The 18898-nt window shown below is 39.4% G+C and overlaps 2 protein-coding genes and 1 long non-coding RNA gene across 3 annotated transcripts in view; 2 read left to right on the plus strand and 1 right to left on the minus strand.

Annotated features, from left to right (window-relative positions):
* Positions 1 to 454: 454 nt before the first annotated feature.
* LOC103148794 (supervillin-like) lies at positions 455 to 9183 on the plus strand (the record flags this gene model as incomplete). The annotated part of the gene is made up of 17 exons (XM_007567730.2): positions 455 to 621; positions 697 to 804; positions 877 to 1013; positions 1925 to 2072; positions 2163 to 2308; positions 2954 to 3129; positions 4261 to 4405; positions 5155 to 5458; positions 5549 to 5700; positions 6090 to 6192; positions 6270 to 6477; positions 6556 to 6689; positions 6767 to 6922; positions 7741 to 7884; positions 7976 to 8088; positions 8506 to 8661; positions 8820 to 9183. Coding segments are annotated over 17 exons (2587 nt in total), but the record flags the coding sequence as incomplete, so codon positions are not given.
* A 1780-nt stretch (positions 9184 to 10963) lies between these two features.
* On the minus strand, positions 10964 to 15454 carry tmem98 (transmembrane protein 98). The gene is made up of 7 exons (XM_007567683.2): positions 15347 to 15454; positions 13220 to 13452; positions 12057 to 12188; positions 11942 to 11975; positions 11755 to 11870; positions 11617 to 11676; positions 10964 to 11532 (listed from the first exon to the last, which is right to left on the minus strand). The coding sequence occupies exons 2-7, from the start codon at positions 13348 to 13350 to the stop codon at positions 11331 to 11333; spliced, it is 675 nt and encodes a 224-aa protein (XP_007567745.1). The 5' UTR covers positions 13351 to 13452; positions 15347 to 15454; the 3' UTR covers positions 10964 to 11330.
* Positions 15455 to 16245: 791 nt separating this feature from the next.
* LOC103148763 (uncharacterized) overlaps positions 16246 to 18898 on the plus strand; it is a 32398-nt gene continuing 29745 nt past the window's right edge. The window contains exon 1 of the long non-coding RNA XR_477393.2: positions 16246 to 16361. This is a non-coding gene — a long non-coding RNA (uncharacterized LOC103148763). The remainder of the gene's footprint in view (positions 16362 to 18898) is intronic.

The raw sequence follows: 18898 nt of genomic DNA on the forward strand, positions 1-18898 counted from the left end.
TGGATGTTTTCCAGCCTCTTGACAAGGATAGTCATCACAAAATATTAAAGCTTTATGGTAGATTAAAACAATACCACAAATAGTCTTGTGTTTTTTTTTTTTTTTTGCAACTGTTATAATCTAAAGCTAAATTGTGATATAAATTACCCTAAACACAGCATTTGCCTCTGAAAAGTGAAGAATTGGATACAAGCATGAAACACGAAGGAGAAAAACTAATAAAATTATATTATTGATCCCTATGCACTGAACAATTTCCCTTTAATGAAGTCAGCATTAAAGATTTTGCAAATCTGTTTTTGCTGTGAGAGCGACATCTGCTGGTTACTTCTAGACATGTTCAGACAAATCAAGATAACTGAAGAACAACCAGTGTTACTTATTTAAGCCAAACTAACTTTGGTTATTTGGTTGAAAACTCTGAGGTTTTATTGTTGGTTGCATTTGTGTGCAGACTCAGCTCAGCGGTCACAGAGCACAGACGGGCGGTTCGTCCGTCCCGTCGGACTCAGGGCTCCAGAAACCCGCTGAGGGCTCTGGCGGCCAGAGAGGACATCAGGCAGGACTACATGGGGGAAAGGGACAACAGTGCTGCAGAGGAGAGGGACCAAGCAGAAAAAAGTGAGTTAATTTTCTCATTTACTTTCGTTTATTTCACTCAGCTGCTTCATGTCGTTTAATCCTGTCTGTCCACAGATTGTAAAAACTCTTCCTCACCAGATTCACATCCTGCCACATCCTCAGAGAAGGAGATGAGCAAGTCTTTCCCTCCGTTCAGCAACCTGATGCTTATTCACATCAAAGGTAATTAAATATTTTAGTGATTTGTTTGCTTATTTTGCCGTCTATTTAACCATCCACACTGGGCTTTGGCAGGGAGGCGCCAGGTCCAGGTACGTGTGGTCGAACCCTCGGTCCGATCGCTGAACAGCGGAGACTGCTTCCTGCTCGTCGATCCCAATCATTGCATCCTGTGGAGTGGAGAGTTTGCCAACAAGGAGGAGAGAGCCAAGGTACCCAAAGGACAAATTTGGGGCTGAAACAATTCATCAGATTAATTGATTATTGAATCAACTAATTTAGTAATTGATTCATCATTAACTGGACTCTAAAAAGAGCCAGTTGCTGAAAGAACAACATAATCAGAACAATAAATAAACCAGAAATGTAAAAAATATATATAATATACATTTTGCAAGCATCTTAGTTTTAGCTTCATTCAGTTCAAATTCTGTGAAAAAATAAAATAAAATCTTCTGTCAAGCACCTTTTGAGTCCAATTATTAATCAGTTACTGGTAGATGACAAATCAACAGATCAGTTTTACATTGTATTGATGTTAGTCAAGCAGAAAGAGCAGAGGGTTTCACATGTTGATGTTTTTAGCTGCAGAAGCATCCTTTGCTCCTTTTACTTAAGGAATGCGTTTCAGGCAACATTTTTAAAAAATAATCAACTTATTTGTTTATTTTATGTCTTTTTAGGCAGTTTGAGCGTCAAAAATAACATTCAAGTCAATTATTTCAGGTTATACTTTATTTAAAAAAGTGATTCAATAACGGAAAACAACAATTATGATGAAATGGTAACTATTAAAACAATTTTGAGATCTTCTTTGTTTTCTTTCTCTTCTTCCCTCCAACTGTCTGAGGCCCCCACAGCGCCCCCACTGGCTTAAATTACACTTTAAACTGGTCTCTAGTTCATTTTATGGGGAAATTCAACAGAAATATAAGCCATCCAAATTCTGAGACTATCTACTGGTACGTTTGCTCCTTGAAACTGTTCACGGTGTTTGATGCGTTCAGTTTGTCGTCTGTGATCTCGGACTCTCAGGAAGTCCAGTTAGTGTTTTCTTTTTCTTCTTATTTTTGCAAGGCCTTCTCTGTTTTCTCGTGCAACTGCAAACTGTTTTTGTTTTCAGGCTCTTGAGCTGGCCGCCTTCATCCAGAGCCGAAGGGAGCTCGGCTGTCGCGCCTCCCAGGTTGTCCACCTGGAGGAAGGGCTGAACACTGACAGCCCCGAAGCTGCAGACTTCTGGAGTCTTCTTGGAGGAAGAAAACAGTACAGAGGTTAGATTAGAATCTCACACGTAGTTTCCAGCAGAAAACAAAAGCTAGTTTGGTTGTCTCATGCAGGAATTTGCTCGTTCCCTCCCACAGCTGCTGGTGCTCCAGAGGAGGATGAGCTGTTTGAACAAGGCGTAGTGGAGTCCAACTGTGTGTACAGCCTAATGGAGGACAGACTGGTGCCTCATGAACAGGCCTGGGCCTCCATCCCCAGCACCGCCCTGCTGGACTCCTCAGAGGTCTCAGTAAACTTCCATTGTCTGGATACTTTCATTTACATTTACTTGAGTTACTTCTTGAGGAAAAACATACTTGTAGTGGTATTTTTACTGCACTGTATATTAATTATACTTTTACTTGAGTGATATTATGAACTGCTACGACTGGATACTCTATTCAGTGCAGAAAGAATAAACATATTTTAATAAAAAAATATGTGAAACACAGAAACAAACATAAAGTTTATGTCAAAGTGAGAATACTTGTTATTACACCAGTTTAATTCTATAGTTATTTTCTATCTGCTGAGCCTATCGGGTCATTTTGAGTTTAGAAAGATACAGTAAACAATATTTATTGTCACTGGAAGTACATACCACTGTCCTAACATTTAACATTACCCACTATAAGTATTAATTTTATACAAAGTTAAAAGAAATGTGTGTAAAAGTGTTTCTTCTACTTATTTATAGTGTTTCCAAAATTTATTTTAATCTTTAAAAAACCTGAATTTGCGCATACCATTTTTTTTTTTTACCAACTATGTTTTTGCTACTTTTTTTTTAAGAAATCAGCTTTTCTCTTTTAGATGAGTAAAAATATTTTGAGTACAATTTTTGTCTACTCTGCCCACCTCCGGTCATCCGGTGCTCTGTTGCTTCCAGGTCCTGGTGTTTGATTTTGGCAGCGAGGTGTATCTGTGGCATGGACGCGATGTTTCACCCAGCAGGAGGAACGTTGCTCTCCAGCTGACTCACCAGGTGTGGGTTGGAGAGTACGACTACTGCAACTGTCGAGTCAACCCACTGGATCCCACTCAGTGCAACCCCAGCGTTCAGCCGTACGTCCAGACGTTACATATTATAAACCACTGGCAGACATGCAGTCCTTCAAACTGCAAGATACAATAATCTGTTCAGTGACACTGAGAGGCAGACTGCAAAAACGCTCAATTTTACAAAGTATTTTTGTATAGTTTCTGTTGCAAATATGTCATTGCACTTGAAATAAGATAAAACTAACTTTCATGAAGCTTGTTTTAAGTCAATATTTCCTTAATGTTGATGAAAAAGCACAAATTCCACTAGTGCCGTTACCTAGCAACCACAACTAAGCCCAGCCCGTTACCTAGCAACCCAGTTCAAGTTCCACCAGCAGATTCCTTTCACTTTTAGCAATACATTATTCCCATGTCATATACATACAGCTCTGGAAAAAATTAAGAGACCACTTAAAATGATCAGTTTCTCTGATTTTACTCTTTATATGTATGTGTTTGAGTAAAATGAACATTGTTCTTTTATTCTATGAACTACTGAGAACATGTCTCCGAAATTCCAAGCAAAAATTTATGTATTTGCAGACAATGAGAAATGGTCAAAATAAGGAAAAAGATGCAGAGCTTTCAGACCTCAAGTAATACAAATAAAATAAATTCATTTTCATTTAGAAACAACAACACTGATGTTTTGATTGAGGAAGAGTTCAGAAATCAATATTTGGTGGAAAAACCAGGAGGTTTTCAATGGGGTTCAGTGCAGTACCTAGATAAAAACAAAGCACTTGTGCATGTATTTTGTATTGTGAATGAAACATGATGTGTTAAATATGATTCAATCTTAAAGACAAAGGTCAGTGTTCATAAAAATATGGGGAGCAATAGTAATTTGGTTGCACTGGTAATACACACCATCATCTTCTGATTTAAATTCAGTCCTATTGGGGAACAAGTCACGCACAGAAACAATGATGCAGTTTTAATATTAAAAAACTAGGAAAAAAAAAAAACACATACTGGTTACAACTTCATTTTCAAACTGCTGACTTCAGCATCTCCAGCCTTGCTGGGAGCTGTGTTTTACAGAATGGATTTTCTGTAAGTCAAGCCTGTTGGACTCTGCTTCAGATTCAGCTTCTGTAACGACTGCATTAATGTTCATGGGGGTCTTATGATGATGGGGTTTGTGCTCAGGAGGGGAGAGGGCCGTCCCAGCTGGGCCCTGCTCGCCGTGGTTACCGAGGACAACGAGACGGCGCTGTTCAGGGAGAAGTTCCTGAGCCCGATGTGTGGAAGCGACGACGCGGCGGAGGTCGATTCAGAGGGGAATGCAATGCAGGTTAATCTCACAGTTCAGTGGTTTTATACTCTGATCTCACTCGTACTCTCTAATAACACCAATACAGCCAAAATGGTATTCTCTCTCTCTCTTTTTTTTTTGTAATATGACTTTCTGTCTTATTTCAAAGGGATAGTATAATGTAAAACATACTTTTTTGAGCTTTACATCATGTTAAAATGTTATTACCTCGTCAAAAACACACTTAGAGTCTTGCCTTAATTCTTTCATTCATGTTTGAGAAATAGTTTAATCTCCATGGCAACCATTCAGCTGTGCAAAATGTCTGGGTGGACCTAACCCTGCCTTCAAGGCTTCAGAGCTTCAGAGCAGTTCTCCCCAGCAACTTCCCCACTCAGCTCCTTCAGACTAGCCAGCAGCAATTAGCAAACACCTGGTTGAACTGCTGAGCTCATTATTGGAACTACTTCTCAGTGTAACACTGGTAAAAATGTTGTTGAAGGGTTAATAGAGGAGCCGTGTTGTTATGATTTCTTGAAGGTGGATTTTCAGAAAGAGCAGGAGTTTGTTAAAGAGACAGCGATCCAATTTCAAGGTGTTAAATTACAAAGTAAAATTTCTTTTAAGCCATATTTGATATATACAGCATTTTTATAACAACTTAAATTGACAATGTTCTTGATTGTGTTATAAAGAGGCTATAAACTAGCCTGTAATACACAAAATACTACCCATTTAAAATGAAAAAATATTACAAATTAGTAACAGGTTTCATATTAATTTTACAGTCCCTCCCTGTTGAACAACCATCATTGGACATCCTGACTCCCTGCGACATTAAAGCTCTGGCATCCGGCGGGCTGCTGGAAGGAGACGCCTCAGTCCGGACTGTTCTGTCCGGCGTTGATGTTCATCGAGGCCGGGGTGTCATCACCCTGGAAGAAGGCCGTGCGATGGAGCTGAGGACCGTTTCCGTGGATACCTGGCACGTCCAGGAGTTTGACGACAGTGAAATTCAAGTGGAGAGCACGGGGCAGCTTCACGAAGGAGATTCCTACGTGATCCGCTGGACATACAGCATCACTGCGTTTGGTCAGTGACTACTGATGATGAAAGGTTGTAATAACAAGCAAACATTATGATGTTTTTTCTCACCTTAATGTTTCGTTTTGTTCATTGTAGACAACAGGAGTAGCCAGGATGAGTGTGGGAATGTTTCCAAACCACAGGAGAACACGGCATTCTTCCTGTGGCGAGGACGGCATTCCAGTGTCAGCGGACGGGACACGGCAGCTTTTCTATCCATCGGGATGAACAACCAGGAAGACTCACAAGTATGGATGACTTCTGCACTTTAAATGTCCAGAGTATGAACCTAAGAAGCTGTAGAAATCTGGTTCTGTAACGCAAAAGTAGAAACCAGGGTAAATTCATGGATATTTTTAAAGATACTAGAATCACCCAGTACAGTCAAAATATCTCAGCCAATTAATGTTTGGGGGATTTTATAGAGTTTATAGAGAAGGAAGCATGTGTATGGTGTAAATATGTAAGTACAGGTAGCTTTTCAAAATAGTGTCAGTGTTTGCCGTGTTCTTAATTAACATACATAATATTTACTCAAAAATCTTCACCACAGGATTGATTCTGCTCATTTTCAGCCATAAATGTCTGAAGTTATGTTTTGTATTGTTTAATACCGATTTGTGCTTTGTTTCTGTAGCTGGTTGTTCCTCAGGGTAAGGAACCCCCCTGCTTCCTGCAGCTTTTCCAGGGAGGTCTGGTCATTCACAAGGGAAAGCGAGAGGAACCCACCTCCACTGCAGGTGGAGTAAAATCTGCTTACACTTTTTTCCCTGTTTCATATTTTTTTTAACTGAAATAACATTTGTTTTTCTCACAGCAGACTGGCGTCTGTTTTGCGTGCGTGGGGAGCTCCCAGAGGAGGCTTTGCTGCTGGAGGGGGATTGCTGCTGTTCCAGCCTGAGGTCGAGGGGCTCATTCGTCCTGCTGAACAGCCAGCAGGGGGTGCTGTATCTCTGGACCGGCTGTAAAGCCCACAGCAGCACCCGAGAAGTTAGTAAGAGGGCAGTGGAGCGTCTCATTGAAATGTAAAGCATGAGTCTAGTTTTCTGTCTGAGTGCAGCATTTGTTTCCAGCTTTCTGTTTTTGAGTTTGGTGTTTTTCAGGAGTCCGTCAGAACTGGGTCTCTGCAGAAGCAACCCTGTGACGGTGCATTTTGTAGAGGAAGGTTCAGAGCCCTCAGACTTCTGGACCGCTTTGGGCCAGATGGACAGAAAGGCCTATGACTGCATGCTGCAAGGTGCAACATGATGCACATTTTAGTTTTTTATCATTAAGACTACAGTGAGAGACCACATTTCTGTTCTCTTCTTGCAGATCCTGGAAAGTACAACTTCACTCCCCGCCTTTTCCATCTGAGTGCCTCTTCTGGCAGATTTGAAGCGGAGGAGCTCCGGAGTCCGATCCGGCTGCCAGGGGTCGTGATGGCGATGCCCTTTGTCCAGGAAAGCCTGTACTCTGTTCCTCAACCAGGTGAAAAAATATGGAAAGATTTCAAGCACATTGAGCTGTAAATAATTTAAAATATATAGAAATAATTCAAACTCTACATTTTTGTACGCCAAACATCCTATAGAAACATCAAGGATAGATTCACACCAGGAAAATCCTTTGGTCCGAACCGAAAGCTGACTGTATTTTTCTCGTTTGGTGCAGTTTGCTTTCACATTTTTGCAAGTGGACTATAATTTGTGAACAGCGCCACGCCAGTGACGTTCATCTCTCCCATTTGGCAAAAATTATGGGGGTGGGACAAAACACAGACTCTGAAAAACAAACATGGAAGTCCAGTTTTCTGCATTTGTGCTGTTATTATATCTGCAAAGCAGTTTTGAATGTTGAGCGCAGCTCATTAAACACAAGTTTCACGATGGGATATTTCTAATTTTGGAACAGCATCAGCAAATACCCTGACCCACAATATGCTGGCAGCAGCATCACTAAGCAGAAAGATTAGGTACAATTTCATCACAGTCAGTACATGCAGTAGTAGCGTTAGCAACAATGAAGGGCTCATTTTTACCATAATGCCCGGCAACGGTGGCTCATGAAGTCCAGTCGGACGTTTATTTCCTGTAGTTGTTTTGCATCGAGGCTGGTCTGCATTTACAGCCGAAGCGAACCGTACCAGAGTTAGTTTGGAAGCGGAGCGAGATCACCTGAAAAAAGCTGAACAAAAAGTCCAGATCAACCAAGGAAACAAACTCTGATCCATTTAAAACGGACCAAATGTGTCAGGTGTAGTCTTTACTCCACGTTATCGTTTGATTTCCTCTGCCTTCTGTCATCAGCCTTATTCCTGCTTGACAACCGGTTAGAGGTCTACCTGTGGCAGAGAGGTCAGCCTGAGCAAACGGGGAGCTCTGCTGCAGCCTGGAGCCTCTGGCACAGCGAGAGAAAGTGTGCCATGCAGACGGTTCTGCAGTACTGCAAAGGTCAGGGGAATTACTTTCATGGCTAATTGCCTTAGAAATGAAAGTGTTTTCTCTGTGTTTAATATCCTCTCATGCATCCACTCTGAACCAGAGATAAACCCAAGAAGGCCCCCACAGGCTTACCTCATCTTTGAGGGATCAGAGCCTCTCACCTTCACTAATGTCTTCCCCCGCTGGGAGAGGAACCATGGACCTCTCACACAGGTATGCATGATTAGTATTTCCTGCCAGAAAGTAGGCTAGATGTTGTGTTGCATATTTATTTGAGCTTCTACTCACTATGACCTCTGGGAGAAGTGACTCAACTGTTTCACATGTTTATGGAAGCAAATTCTGCAGCTTTCTGGAGAGCTGCTCCTCACCAATAACTGCTGTGAACAAAATCTCTGATGAAATTCTCCTCTTTCGTTCTTACGTAAAGGAATCAACCGTCAACTTATTTTTGAAATATCTCCAGGTGCTTGCTTAGGATAAAAGGAACAAATTGAAATAAAAGCAGAACTTTAGAACTAGTATCGTTTTTTAATTTTAAATTAAATGGGCTTTTTTAAATAATTGCTCTGGTACAGTCTCCATTTTGCTATCACCCAGTGTCACTTTCTTCATGTCGATGTGAATTAGAGGGACTCGGGGGAAGTGAAGCTGACCTTGGTGCAGGACGCCCTGGCCCAGCTCATGAAGGCCCAGTACCCTGTGGAAGAGCTGCTGCAGAGCCCCTTACCTGCAGGCGTGGACCCGCAGCACCTGGAGGTCTACCTGTCTGACCAGGACTTCCAGGTAACCTGAAAGCTACTGCAGTAGCATCTTTCAACCAGCAGAGTGCAGTGTTCACCTGAAATAAATGCCTCTTCTTATAGGAGGATCATAATCCACAGAACTTTATTAACATTTGTTGTTGGTTTTATAAACTAACCTCTACATTGCTTCTATTTCAGGCTGTTTTGGAAATGAAGCGGGATGAATATGCCTCCCTTCCCAGCTGGGAGCAAACTGATCTGAAGAAAAGCAAAGGGTTGTTTTATTAGACAACCGGATCGAGTGAAAGGCGAGCGACGATGCTGCACCTGGGACTTCTGCCTTTAATAAGAACGGAAGGTGAAGCTGGGATAGCGCCATTTTTATTGCACAGAAGACTGCTCCGAGCGTAATAAACAGAGAAAGAAAAATCACTTTATTTATGTCAAAATAATATGAGTGTGTGAACATTTAACTGGAAAACGATTTTTCTAAAGTAACCACATGGTTCCTATAGGACATTTTGTTTCTGTACAAGTTAGTGAAAAATAAAAATCAATGGCAATAAGCAAGAAACATCAAATGAAAATGGGGAAAACAAAGTATATATTTTAAAATGGATCAGTGCATGTCAATGCATATAAACATGGAAACAAAAAAGAAAAGAAGAAATTTCTACGTCTTCTTTCACTACAAGAAAACATCTGTGTGTTTTGGATTCTTGCTTTTCTTTTATAAACCGAGCAGAAAACATTTCCTCTATTCTCACAATTTCTGATTGTCATTCAGCTGCTATTTTCATGCCAGGACTTTGCGTACAAAGCGACATGGACTGTAACTGAGGCCAGTGTGTTCACATAGTCTGTGGGTAATGCCTTATTACAGCTCCTTGGGGATTCACTATTAGCTATGCATGAAGGAGCAGGTAGACATGCTCCAATAACATCCCGCCGGCCCAAAGAGACAAGCCAATTCTGTTTCAATCAACAAATGTCCTCATGACACACCAGCACAGCGTTGTAAAAACGTGCCCTTAAAATCTTTTGTATCTTAATACCAGGCAAAGTTAACAAGTAAATAGAAAATGCAAGTATTCAAATGATGGTTTCATTCATTTGAGGGGGGAGGAGCAACTCAAAAACGCTTTCAGAAAGCTGCACATCATGTTTAAATTCAAATAAACTCAGGGACAGATGGGGGGGAGGGAAGGTTTTCAGTCTGGATTGGATTGCAAAGACGTCTCTAAGGCTTTTGGGGCTTCAGGGAAATACAAATGGAGAAAACACGAAACAATGGTGAACCTTCCCAGGAGTGACCGGCCAACCAAAATCACTCCAAGAGTACAACTCATCCAGGAGGTTACAAAAAAATTCACAGCAACATCTACAGGCCTCATTTGCTTCAGTTAAAGTCGATGTTGATTATTCAGCAATAAAACTGAGTTATCAATGAAGGACCTACACTGCAAAAACACAAAATGTTCCCAGGTATTTTTTTCTAGTTTTTAGTGACACATATCTTGGCACATTTGAAATGAGACAAAACTAACTTACAAGCAGCTCTTCAGCAAGATAGAAGAGCTTGTTTTAAATTAATAATGTCTTAATTTTGATGAAAAGGAGAAGATATTTCCCCATATTATAAGTGGAATTATCTGCTAGTGGAACTACTACTTATCAGTACTCAGAAATGATTGGCTTAAAACAACCTCGTATATTTTGCTATTCTTGTTTCAAGTGTGCCAAGGTATTTGCACTAGAAACTAGACCAAAAACCAATAATACTTAGTAGGATTTTGTGCTTTTGCAGCGTACAAGACCAAATCCTCCCCTATGCAAAATGATACAAAACCTTCTCCAATTTTCCCTAAAATGTTTAAAAGGTTCTCAATTTTTTGAGCTTTCGTAGGATAGAAAAGACTTTTGGGAAAATCTGTTGACTGATGAGCTGAAAGTGTAACTTTTTGGGAGGTGTGCATCCAATAAGGCCCAAAACACACCGGATCGGTTTTGGCATCAAGACCAAGGTAGACCTGGAGTATATTTTGTTCAGAGCTATGCAGCAATTTAACCAGAATGTCATGAATGAAACTGGAAGTAAAATATGTTTGAAAATACAAACTTTTACATGCAGAAGCCATGGTGCATCTATCCATGGCAGGATCTCAGAAGTTCAGCTTCTGGTCACACTGGCAGGATTTCCAGTATTGAGCTAAATTGGTCATCCATGGTAAGAGCTGCACATGTAAAGTGTGTCACAAGTGAAGGGGAAAACTAATAAAAAATTCCCTAGAAAGAACTGTATTTCATTTGCGTCTGGAATATTTGAAAAATGTGTTTTTTTCCCCCACCAAATCCCAAAGTTAAACTGACCCCACACATGCTAGGCAAGCCAGGGCTCTCTTACTGTTTTTACACTGAGTTGGAGCACCTTCGGGTTCACTGGCTAATGGATGTTATTTTCGTCAGGATGGATTAGCTGACTAAGCCTCCTTGTGACTGCAGTGCTGGTCAGACTGGATTTAGTGCCCACTACTGGATGGTGCATTTCAGAAAATGTTTCTAAAAACATTCTGACCACTGGAGAGCCGTGGATGTGAAACTGAAATGTCTATTTTAGTAGGTATCACTAGGTCAGCGTTGGAATGCAGCTGCTTTTCCATGGTTTGTATTTTTGACAGTAGGTTTGGTGCTGCTTCAGGTTTTCTTTCCTCAAATGGCCTGTTCTCTCTGAGCATCGGCTCCAGGTAGGATTCGCTCTGGTTCGGAAGCCAGCGCCGCCTCACGCAGAACCACCATGTGATCCTCCGCCGCGTGAAGCGACTGGTCGATCCAGTCCTGGCTGCCGGACATGTGACAGGCGTTGCGGGTGACCAGCACCAGGTGGCTGACTGAAAGCAGCAGAGCAGTGGCTCTGAGGAGGAACAAGATACATGCATTTGAAAAAACAAGCAGCTCATACTCTTCTCTTTCAGCAGTCAAACTCGGGTGTGGCTACCTGGCGTCCAGGAGGATTGGATCCAGAGGAGGGTACATAGACCTGACCACATCGTCCACCCTGTAGGACCCAAAACGAGAATACAAGTCAGCCGGTGTTACAGCTGTAATAACATCAAGTTCTAGTGAGACGCGTTACCTTGGACTGATTCGTTTGGCCACTGTGATGATGTCACTCAAACTGGCAGGTGCTTTGACCTTTGCCCCTGATCCCATTGTCATGGCCACCAGCTTTTCAGTTAAAGTGTGGCAGATCTGTGCGTGGAATAGATGTATTAGTTAAATCAATAATATCATACGGTAACAAAAAAGAGGAGTAATTTTACCTTCAAAATAGAGATGCAGTGTGACACCAAGCCGCTGTGGAACACAAATTCAAGGTTTAGCAACTAAAAACGACGAAAGACATCCGAGAAGCTATTTTACTGCGGTTCGACATACGATGCGTCCTCTATCCAGTCCTCATTCTCCAGGATTGCTTCGATGTGAGGGTTGGTGATGACCACGTCGTCCAGCTCCAGCTCCGAAGGCTCGCTCTGCGTTTCCATGGCGCCAATCAGATCCACTGTGGGTCTGTCCGACGACAGGGAACAAAGAGCTGGATGAAAATGTACAAGATTCTGCTGGGAGTTGAGGTGAGAATGGCTAAAGATGTGTTTGCAACAACAGCGAAACCAGTTCATGTCCACTAGATTAGGGTTCCCAACCTTCTTCATGCCATGACCTTTGTGACCCCCTGTGCAAAACCCACACATAATGCTACAAAATACTACATTCTTTTAACATAAATACTGATGCCATCTGATTTTATTCCTGTGGTGGACTTTATTACCAAACAATACAATTAACCATCACAATTTCCTGTTTTGATTTTAAGAAAGTATGTAATATTTTATATTTTTGCAGCAGTGTCCTCCACAGCTGGGCTGCTGGATGGTTCCTTTGGCCCTTTTCTTGTACTACATAAAAAAATGTGCACAACTTTTTGTTTTTCTATTTATATTGATGTGTCCAGACTTTCTCCTTAGTTTGAACAAAGTAAGGAAAAACCACAAAAACAGTTTAATTTCCAATTAACTTGATATACAGTATACAGCTCTGGACAAAATTAAGAGACCACTTAAAATGATCAGTTTTTGTGATTTTACTTTTTATACGCATATGTTTGAATAAAATGAACATTGTTCTTTTTTTCCAAGAAATAATGAAAAGGCCCCGAAAAGCCAAACAAAAACGTAAGAATTAATAACAAAAAAAGAAAAATGAACAAAAAAAAGAAAAAAAAGCAAAACCTTCAAAACCCAAAAAAAGCAAAAAAAAAAAAGTCATATTCATTTAGAAAGAACAATACCAATATTTTAACTCAGAAAGAGTTCAGAAATCGATATTTGGTGGAAAAACCCTGAGCTTCACCATAGAGTTCAGTGCAGTGGGCTTTTCATTTTTTCCAGAGCTGCATATTTCTTTAAGGTATGTTAGATACCGCAATGCAGATTCATTAACACTAACAACCCTTTTGCTTTGCAGGCCCAGGCTGTGCTAAAAGTTGATGCATTCATATTAATGTTTCATATTCTGTAGAGGCTTTGTGCAGATTTACTGACTTGGAGTCGAAGTGGTGCAGCAGGTCATGAGGGTGGCAGTAGCGATGTCGGCACACCACCACCAGAGCAACAAAGGAGGCCAGGAAGATGGTGGCCAACACCCCTATGGCCACGATCACCACCGTCTCCATGGCGAACCGTAAGCGTCTGACGGCGGCGACTTGTCAAGAACAAAAGGAGTCCAATCAAGGTTTGGCTGATTGTCTGAGTTTGACTTACAGATAGATGCTCATCTGTGGAGGAGAGGATAGCTGTTAACTTCAGCCTGATTGGCGACATTATCACCCTACTTCAGAATATTTCTGGCAGAAATGTTGGTACTGCTAAGACACAAAATAACTCTGAGCCCATGGAGAGGAGGACATAATGAGCAGCACTTAGTCTGGCTCTAAATATGACACACGTGAAGCACTTGAAGATAACTTGCTTTTTTTTTACATACAGTTTAATCGGAACAAAAACAAAACAATTAACATGAAAATAATTAATGGCTCATAAAGTCAAGAGCTTTAAATACACTCTGGGTAAACAACGCTCTCACTCAGCTTTAATAACACCTTAATTAAACCTGCAATGTCAGACCAAAACAAAATCCTGAGCTGTTTGCCATCTCATTTCAAAAGTGGTTGTTTATTTTTCTTCTGTTTCAAACTGTATTTGCAGACCTCAGAAGTGTTCTGTGATGTTAAAGATGAGGCTATGATAAATAAACAATAATTTGAAAAATGTAACATTTTTGGGGAAAAAAAGTTAAATTTTCAGTCGAATTAAATATATGAATATTAGAATATGACTGAATAAATTTTGCCTTTTGAAACAGAACATTTCCAATTTTTTTCTAGAATATTTCTGAAATTGACCTCAAAATTTCTGATGCATTGTTTTTTTTTTTGTTTTGTTTTGTTTTTTTTGGAGCTCAGAAATTTTTTTTTTAGAAAAATTTTGAGATTCTGAGTTTTTATTTTGGCAGAAATTTACTCTCCCATTTTTTCTCTCTACAATGGTCTTACTGCGTCACCGTACAAATTTGTCTGACAGGTAAAAGCGCAAAAATGTCGGAGCGGAAGTAGATTGCTAACGTTAGCTTGTTTTGCTAACAACACTAAGCATTAACAGTGTCATTTGTCCGCACCCCTGGCGGCATCACAAAAAAAACTGGATATCAACAAAACCACCGAGTGAAACGTGGTGATGGCAGCATAATGATATGGGGTGGATTTTCCTTCTTCTCGGTTTAATTGTTGATTTTTGTCAGTGTTGATTAAATGAACAGCTCCAACAATCGCATGAGCATTTAGAAAGCCGAATAGTAATAACACATAAACACGTTTAAAGTAAAGAAAAAAAGTGTTGAAATAAATCATCATGGTCTCATTTACATAGCAGTTACAGAATCTGCTCAAACGGCTGCATGGCTTCAAATGTTATAATGGGAAACCTGCATTTTTGCCTGAATAGTTGTGTGAGATTACAGCATGGAATGTTGTAACTCTTTAATCTGATTAATTTGTGTTAAACTCGCAGCATCATGAAGGGCTTTATCCAGCCTGAGAACTTTTTCATTTCTCACCAACAGTTTGATCAAATCTGCTCCAAACTCAGCTAAAAAACCCAAACTATACTGTAAATAAACATAAAACATAACTGAAGACATAAAATAGCCAATGACATCAAAAAGAAGAAAATCTTAATTTTCCATTAAATTGTTTTGCTTCCCCCTGTCTGCAGCGATATAGAAAAACAATTACATTTTATTGATCAGTGAGGGCTCCAGACAAAAGATAATAGAAAGGGGGGAAAAAATCATTCTTTGCGACATTGAGCCTGCAACCAGAATCTGGTGCAATTTAAAACGTATCGTCTAATTAATATAAGTCCTAAAGAATAAACTACAAAAACATATAAGCGACAATCTAAATAAAAACTATTAAACACCACACAAATCACAGATACGAAAAGCTTCTTTTTCTGAGCCATGAAACAATGAACCGAAAGACACACACCCACATACTGAGTTTTTCCAAGAACAATTTCCTGATGTTAACTCTTCAAAAAAATTTTAAAATACTTTCTAAAAGTCGTTATTGACCTGAAACAGACAAATAAACTTATTTTGTGGCTACTTACCTATACATCTCGCGTTTTTTTTGTCGATTCTATTTAAGAGACAAAATAGTTTTTACTCCGGCGGCGGGAGCGCGGAGACGGCACCAACGTCCCCCAGACCTGAGACGTGAACGCGCACTCAAACTGCGGTGGAGCTGTGAGACTGACTGATGAGGAAACTTTATTTATGGCAAGAGTTATGGCACACAATCTAAGCACGCCTCTTTCTCACTTTTCTTTACGTTAACTGAGATTTCTTATTTTTCTTAATCAAAAATGTAAGGTGTATAATGATAAGATTACATTTTTAAAATATGAAACATCAGAATCTGGATTAACATTATTGGCCAAGTTTGTGCACACAAACATTTATTTATTTGTTTATTTTACCTCTTTTACATTGGAATATATGTCGTCAATAGATATACTAATGTCTTTGTCAGAAATTAATACTGGACACTACTGATTACATTTGTATTTTAGGTTGAAGATCTGACATTCAAATGTATAGGAAAGCCTCTTTTACTTTCCCATTCTTCATATATGCATTTTGTTAGCTTATATCTTTCTAGTTTTCAGAGGTGCAGGCAACATTTTTTGAAATATTTAGAACTTTTACTGCATCAGTTTCACAAGGTAATCTCATCTGTACAGTTATGTCCACAATAATTGGGTATTTTCTTATTTCATCTTGTTTGAAGCAATTAATTTTTCTTGTAATCTTCTAAAGATTACAAGAAAATAAAATCTTTAGACTTTATTATGTCCAACGCTCATCATGTTTGTTAAAATTTTATTTGTTCTTGTTCTTGGTGAACGTTCGTTTTAATTGAAAAAAAAAAAAAAAAAAAAAAAGATTATATGGCAAATGTTCTTGCCATACATTATTAACCTACTATGGGCCTGCTACATCCCCCTGTCACGCATAAGTGCGCCACGCAAACTGACTGCTTCAAAAAACTGCGGTTCTGCAAGAAACACATCATCGCCAGGTGGCGCATGTTAGCTTGAACGTTGGAGCTTTTATTTGGAGAAGGTAAGGTCGAAAAATTGTTAGTTGTTTTTTTGTTTTTAAAAATACGTTATAATAGTTTGTTTTTTTTTAACAAAAAGTATAAACTCCTCGGATTAAAACGGCGTGTAAAAGTAACGCGAGTGACATAAATTTAGCAAATGCTATTCTTATTACCGATAATAGTTTTCGGTTTTCGCAGTTCAATGTAGATTTTAAATGTTCTTTTTCTTACTGAATAAGTAGCCAAACAGCTGTTTCTATGTAGATTTTAATGTTTATTTCCGGTAAGTTTGAGTTCTGTGCTGATATAATGAGCGCAGGTGGAATGAATTAACTACAACCCGGCGATAAATTAATGCTGCGTCCTGGAGCTCGGGTTGGGTTGCTAGGCAACGAGCCCGGCTTCCCTGGCGTTGCTAGGTGATGGGAAGTTCCCGCTGATTTGACGTTACATTCCGAAGGTTTTTGAAACTGGTCATTAATTTCCAGATACCAAGAAACACTAACTTACTGCCACGAAACGGCTGGGTGTTTTTAATTTTTTTTTTTTTAACGCGTTGACTGTTTTTAGAAGCAGTTGTTACCCCAATGGAAGCACAAAAACGTGCAAAATGTGAATTTTGCATAATACATTCCCTTTAAAGCCCCTGTGAGACCCAACTGACACCTGTAGATTTACATTCAATACGTGAGGTCCACAAATGGTTAGGCTGTATTCAAATGGACTCTTTATAAGAAACCCATGATGATCCCAGGCTTATTTATCTGGCTTGAACAAAATCCGTATGGTCCACACATACAGGGTGGATTGTGTCTGTGTAGAAATGTTTTTCATCTTGCTTTATTGTCCTTGTTGTTTCATCTTTTGTGCACCCAACTTTGGTGAAGTTTCTCTTCTGTTCCTGTTTCCGCTGTTCGATTCCGACTGAATGCATCTCAAAAGCGGTGTACTTGAGCTCAGAGACCAATAGACTTAATAGAATACTGTCAGTCACAGCGGTGAATCATTAGGTGTGTCTGTGCTGAATTGAGGAAAAAGTACATGTCTTTGAAATTTCTTTCTGCTCCAGAATGGATCACTGACTGACAGGAACATTCTGTCCTAGCGCGCAGCTGAAATGTTTGTTTTGGTCTGGAAATGTAGGTTGTTTTGAGTTTCTCTGAGAAACAGTCTTCTCGTTAAAAGTCATAAAGATCACCTCACATAATGCTCTGTTTCTTCGGCAGTATTTATTACTTGTATGGTCATCATTAGTAACAAATCCAGAAGTGGATTCACATGATTGAAAAATAAGAAATGTTCCTTAAAGAGCTCTTAAATCCTTCTAAGCTGTTTTTAATGATTGTGATATTAAAAATATATATCCCAATATTAATATATTGGGATGGTGATTTGATATCTTGCGGAGTTTTAGTGTGTACATAAATGACTGTTTCCTTCTTTTCCTATTTTTCTTACTCAGAATAAGGATTACTACCCTGTGAACCTACATTGAACATCAATACATTTGTGTTTAAAATTAAGGACTCATTAGGTTTTTTTTTATTTGATTTGATTCATATATTTCAAACAGGTTTTTAAACAAAAAAAAAAAACAAGCAATCAGTAGGACAGAGAAAACATATGCATGCATAACCAAGAACAAACATATTTGTTTGAAAAGGAGTATGAAGAAGTGAATACTTATTTAATCCTGCCCTTTATGTCAATTTAATGAAATGTATTACTTACTGACTCAATAATTATAAAAAAAATTGTGACTAAATCCATGTTAAAATGTTTGTGCCTATTTAATATACTGTGCTAAGAGCCAACAAATGAATTATATGACAGACAAAATGGTTACTAATTCATAGCAAGACAAGAAACTCTATAAGAATAATAATGACAACAACCAGACATGCAGCATCAGAATAATTACCTCTCCTTGCCAAAGTACACCTATAAATTATTTTTAATCTGTATTATAACAATAGTAAAATGTAAAAAAACATTTCATGTTGCTATAATAATTGAGAGAAGGTTTATATTATTTCAGATTTTGGCACCTAAAAAGTCCCCTAAAAACTTGGGTGAGACACTGAGAAATGCATTACTGTGGTAGAAGTCCAGGTTTTTTTTTTTGTGCAAAGCCTCATCTGCTTGGTCTTCTGGCTTTCAACCTTTTTAGAAGGTCAATTTTGTGTGAAGAGCTGCTTTAAAACTTTAAACTTTTGGAACTGAACTAAAAAGGAAAAATAACAAAAGTGAAGCCATAGAGCTTTTCTGAATGTCCCAGGCTTTACCCCAGGGATCTTCAATCCCTGCTGCTCCAGCGGCTTACATGCTTTTCTCTTTGACAAGCAGATGGGATTGTGGGTTGCTCTCCGCAGCTCAGAGCACCACAACGGGGCCGGGTGGACTTTAGATAAAGAGAGCGGGACTGGATGCTGGATAGGACACAGAAATGTCCTTGAAAATGAAACAATGCAGAAAGCTTTTAGTCAAACAGTTCTGCTTCTTTATTTTGCTCCTCTCGGTCTCCTTGGTGCTGCTGAAATCCCTTTCTTGGCAGGCA

This window comes from Poecilia formosa, unplaced genomic scaffold, assembly GCF_000485575.1.
Source record: "Poecilia formosa unplaced genomic scaffold, Poecilia_formosa-5.1.2 Scaffold212, whole genome shotgun sequence".
In the NCBI taxonomy this organism is placed as follows: domain Eukaryota; kingdom Metazoa; phylum Chordata; class Actinopteri; order Cyprinodontiformes; family Poeciliidae; genus Poecilia; species Poecilia formosa.

Coding starts and splice junctions, on each gene's coding strand:
- tmem98 (XM_007567683.2), bottom strand. CDS start 13,350: ATGGAGACGGTGGTGATCGTGGCCATAGGGGTGTTGGCCACCATCTTC. Junction 11,976..12,056: donor GACTGGATAGAGGACGCATC/GTATGTCGAACC, acceptor TGTGTTCCACAG/CGGCTTGGTGTCACACTGCA. Junction 11,533..11,616: donor CCAATCCTCCTGGACGCCAG/GTAGCCACACCC, acceptor GTTCCTCCTCAG/AGCCACTGCTCTGCTGCTTT.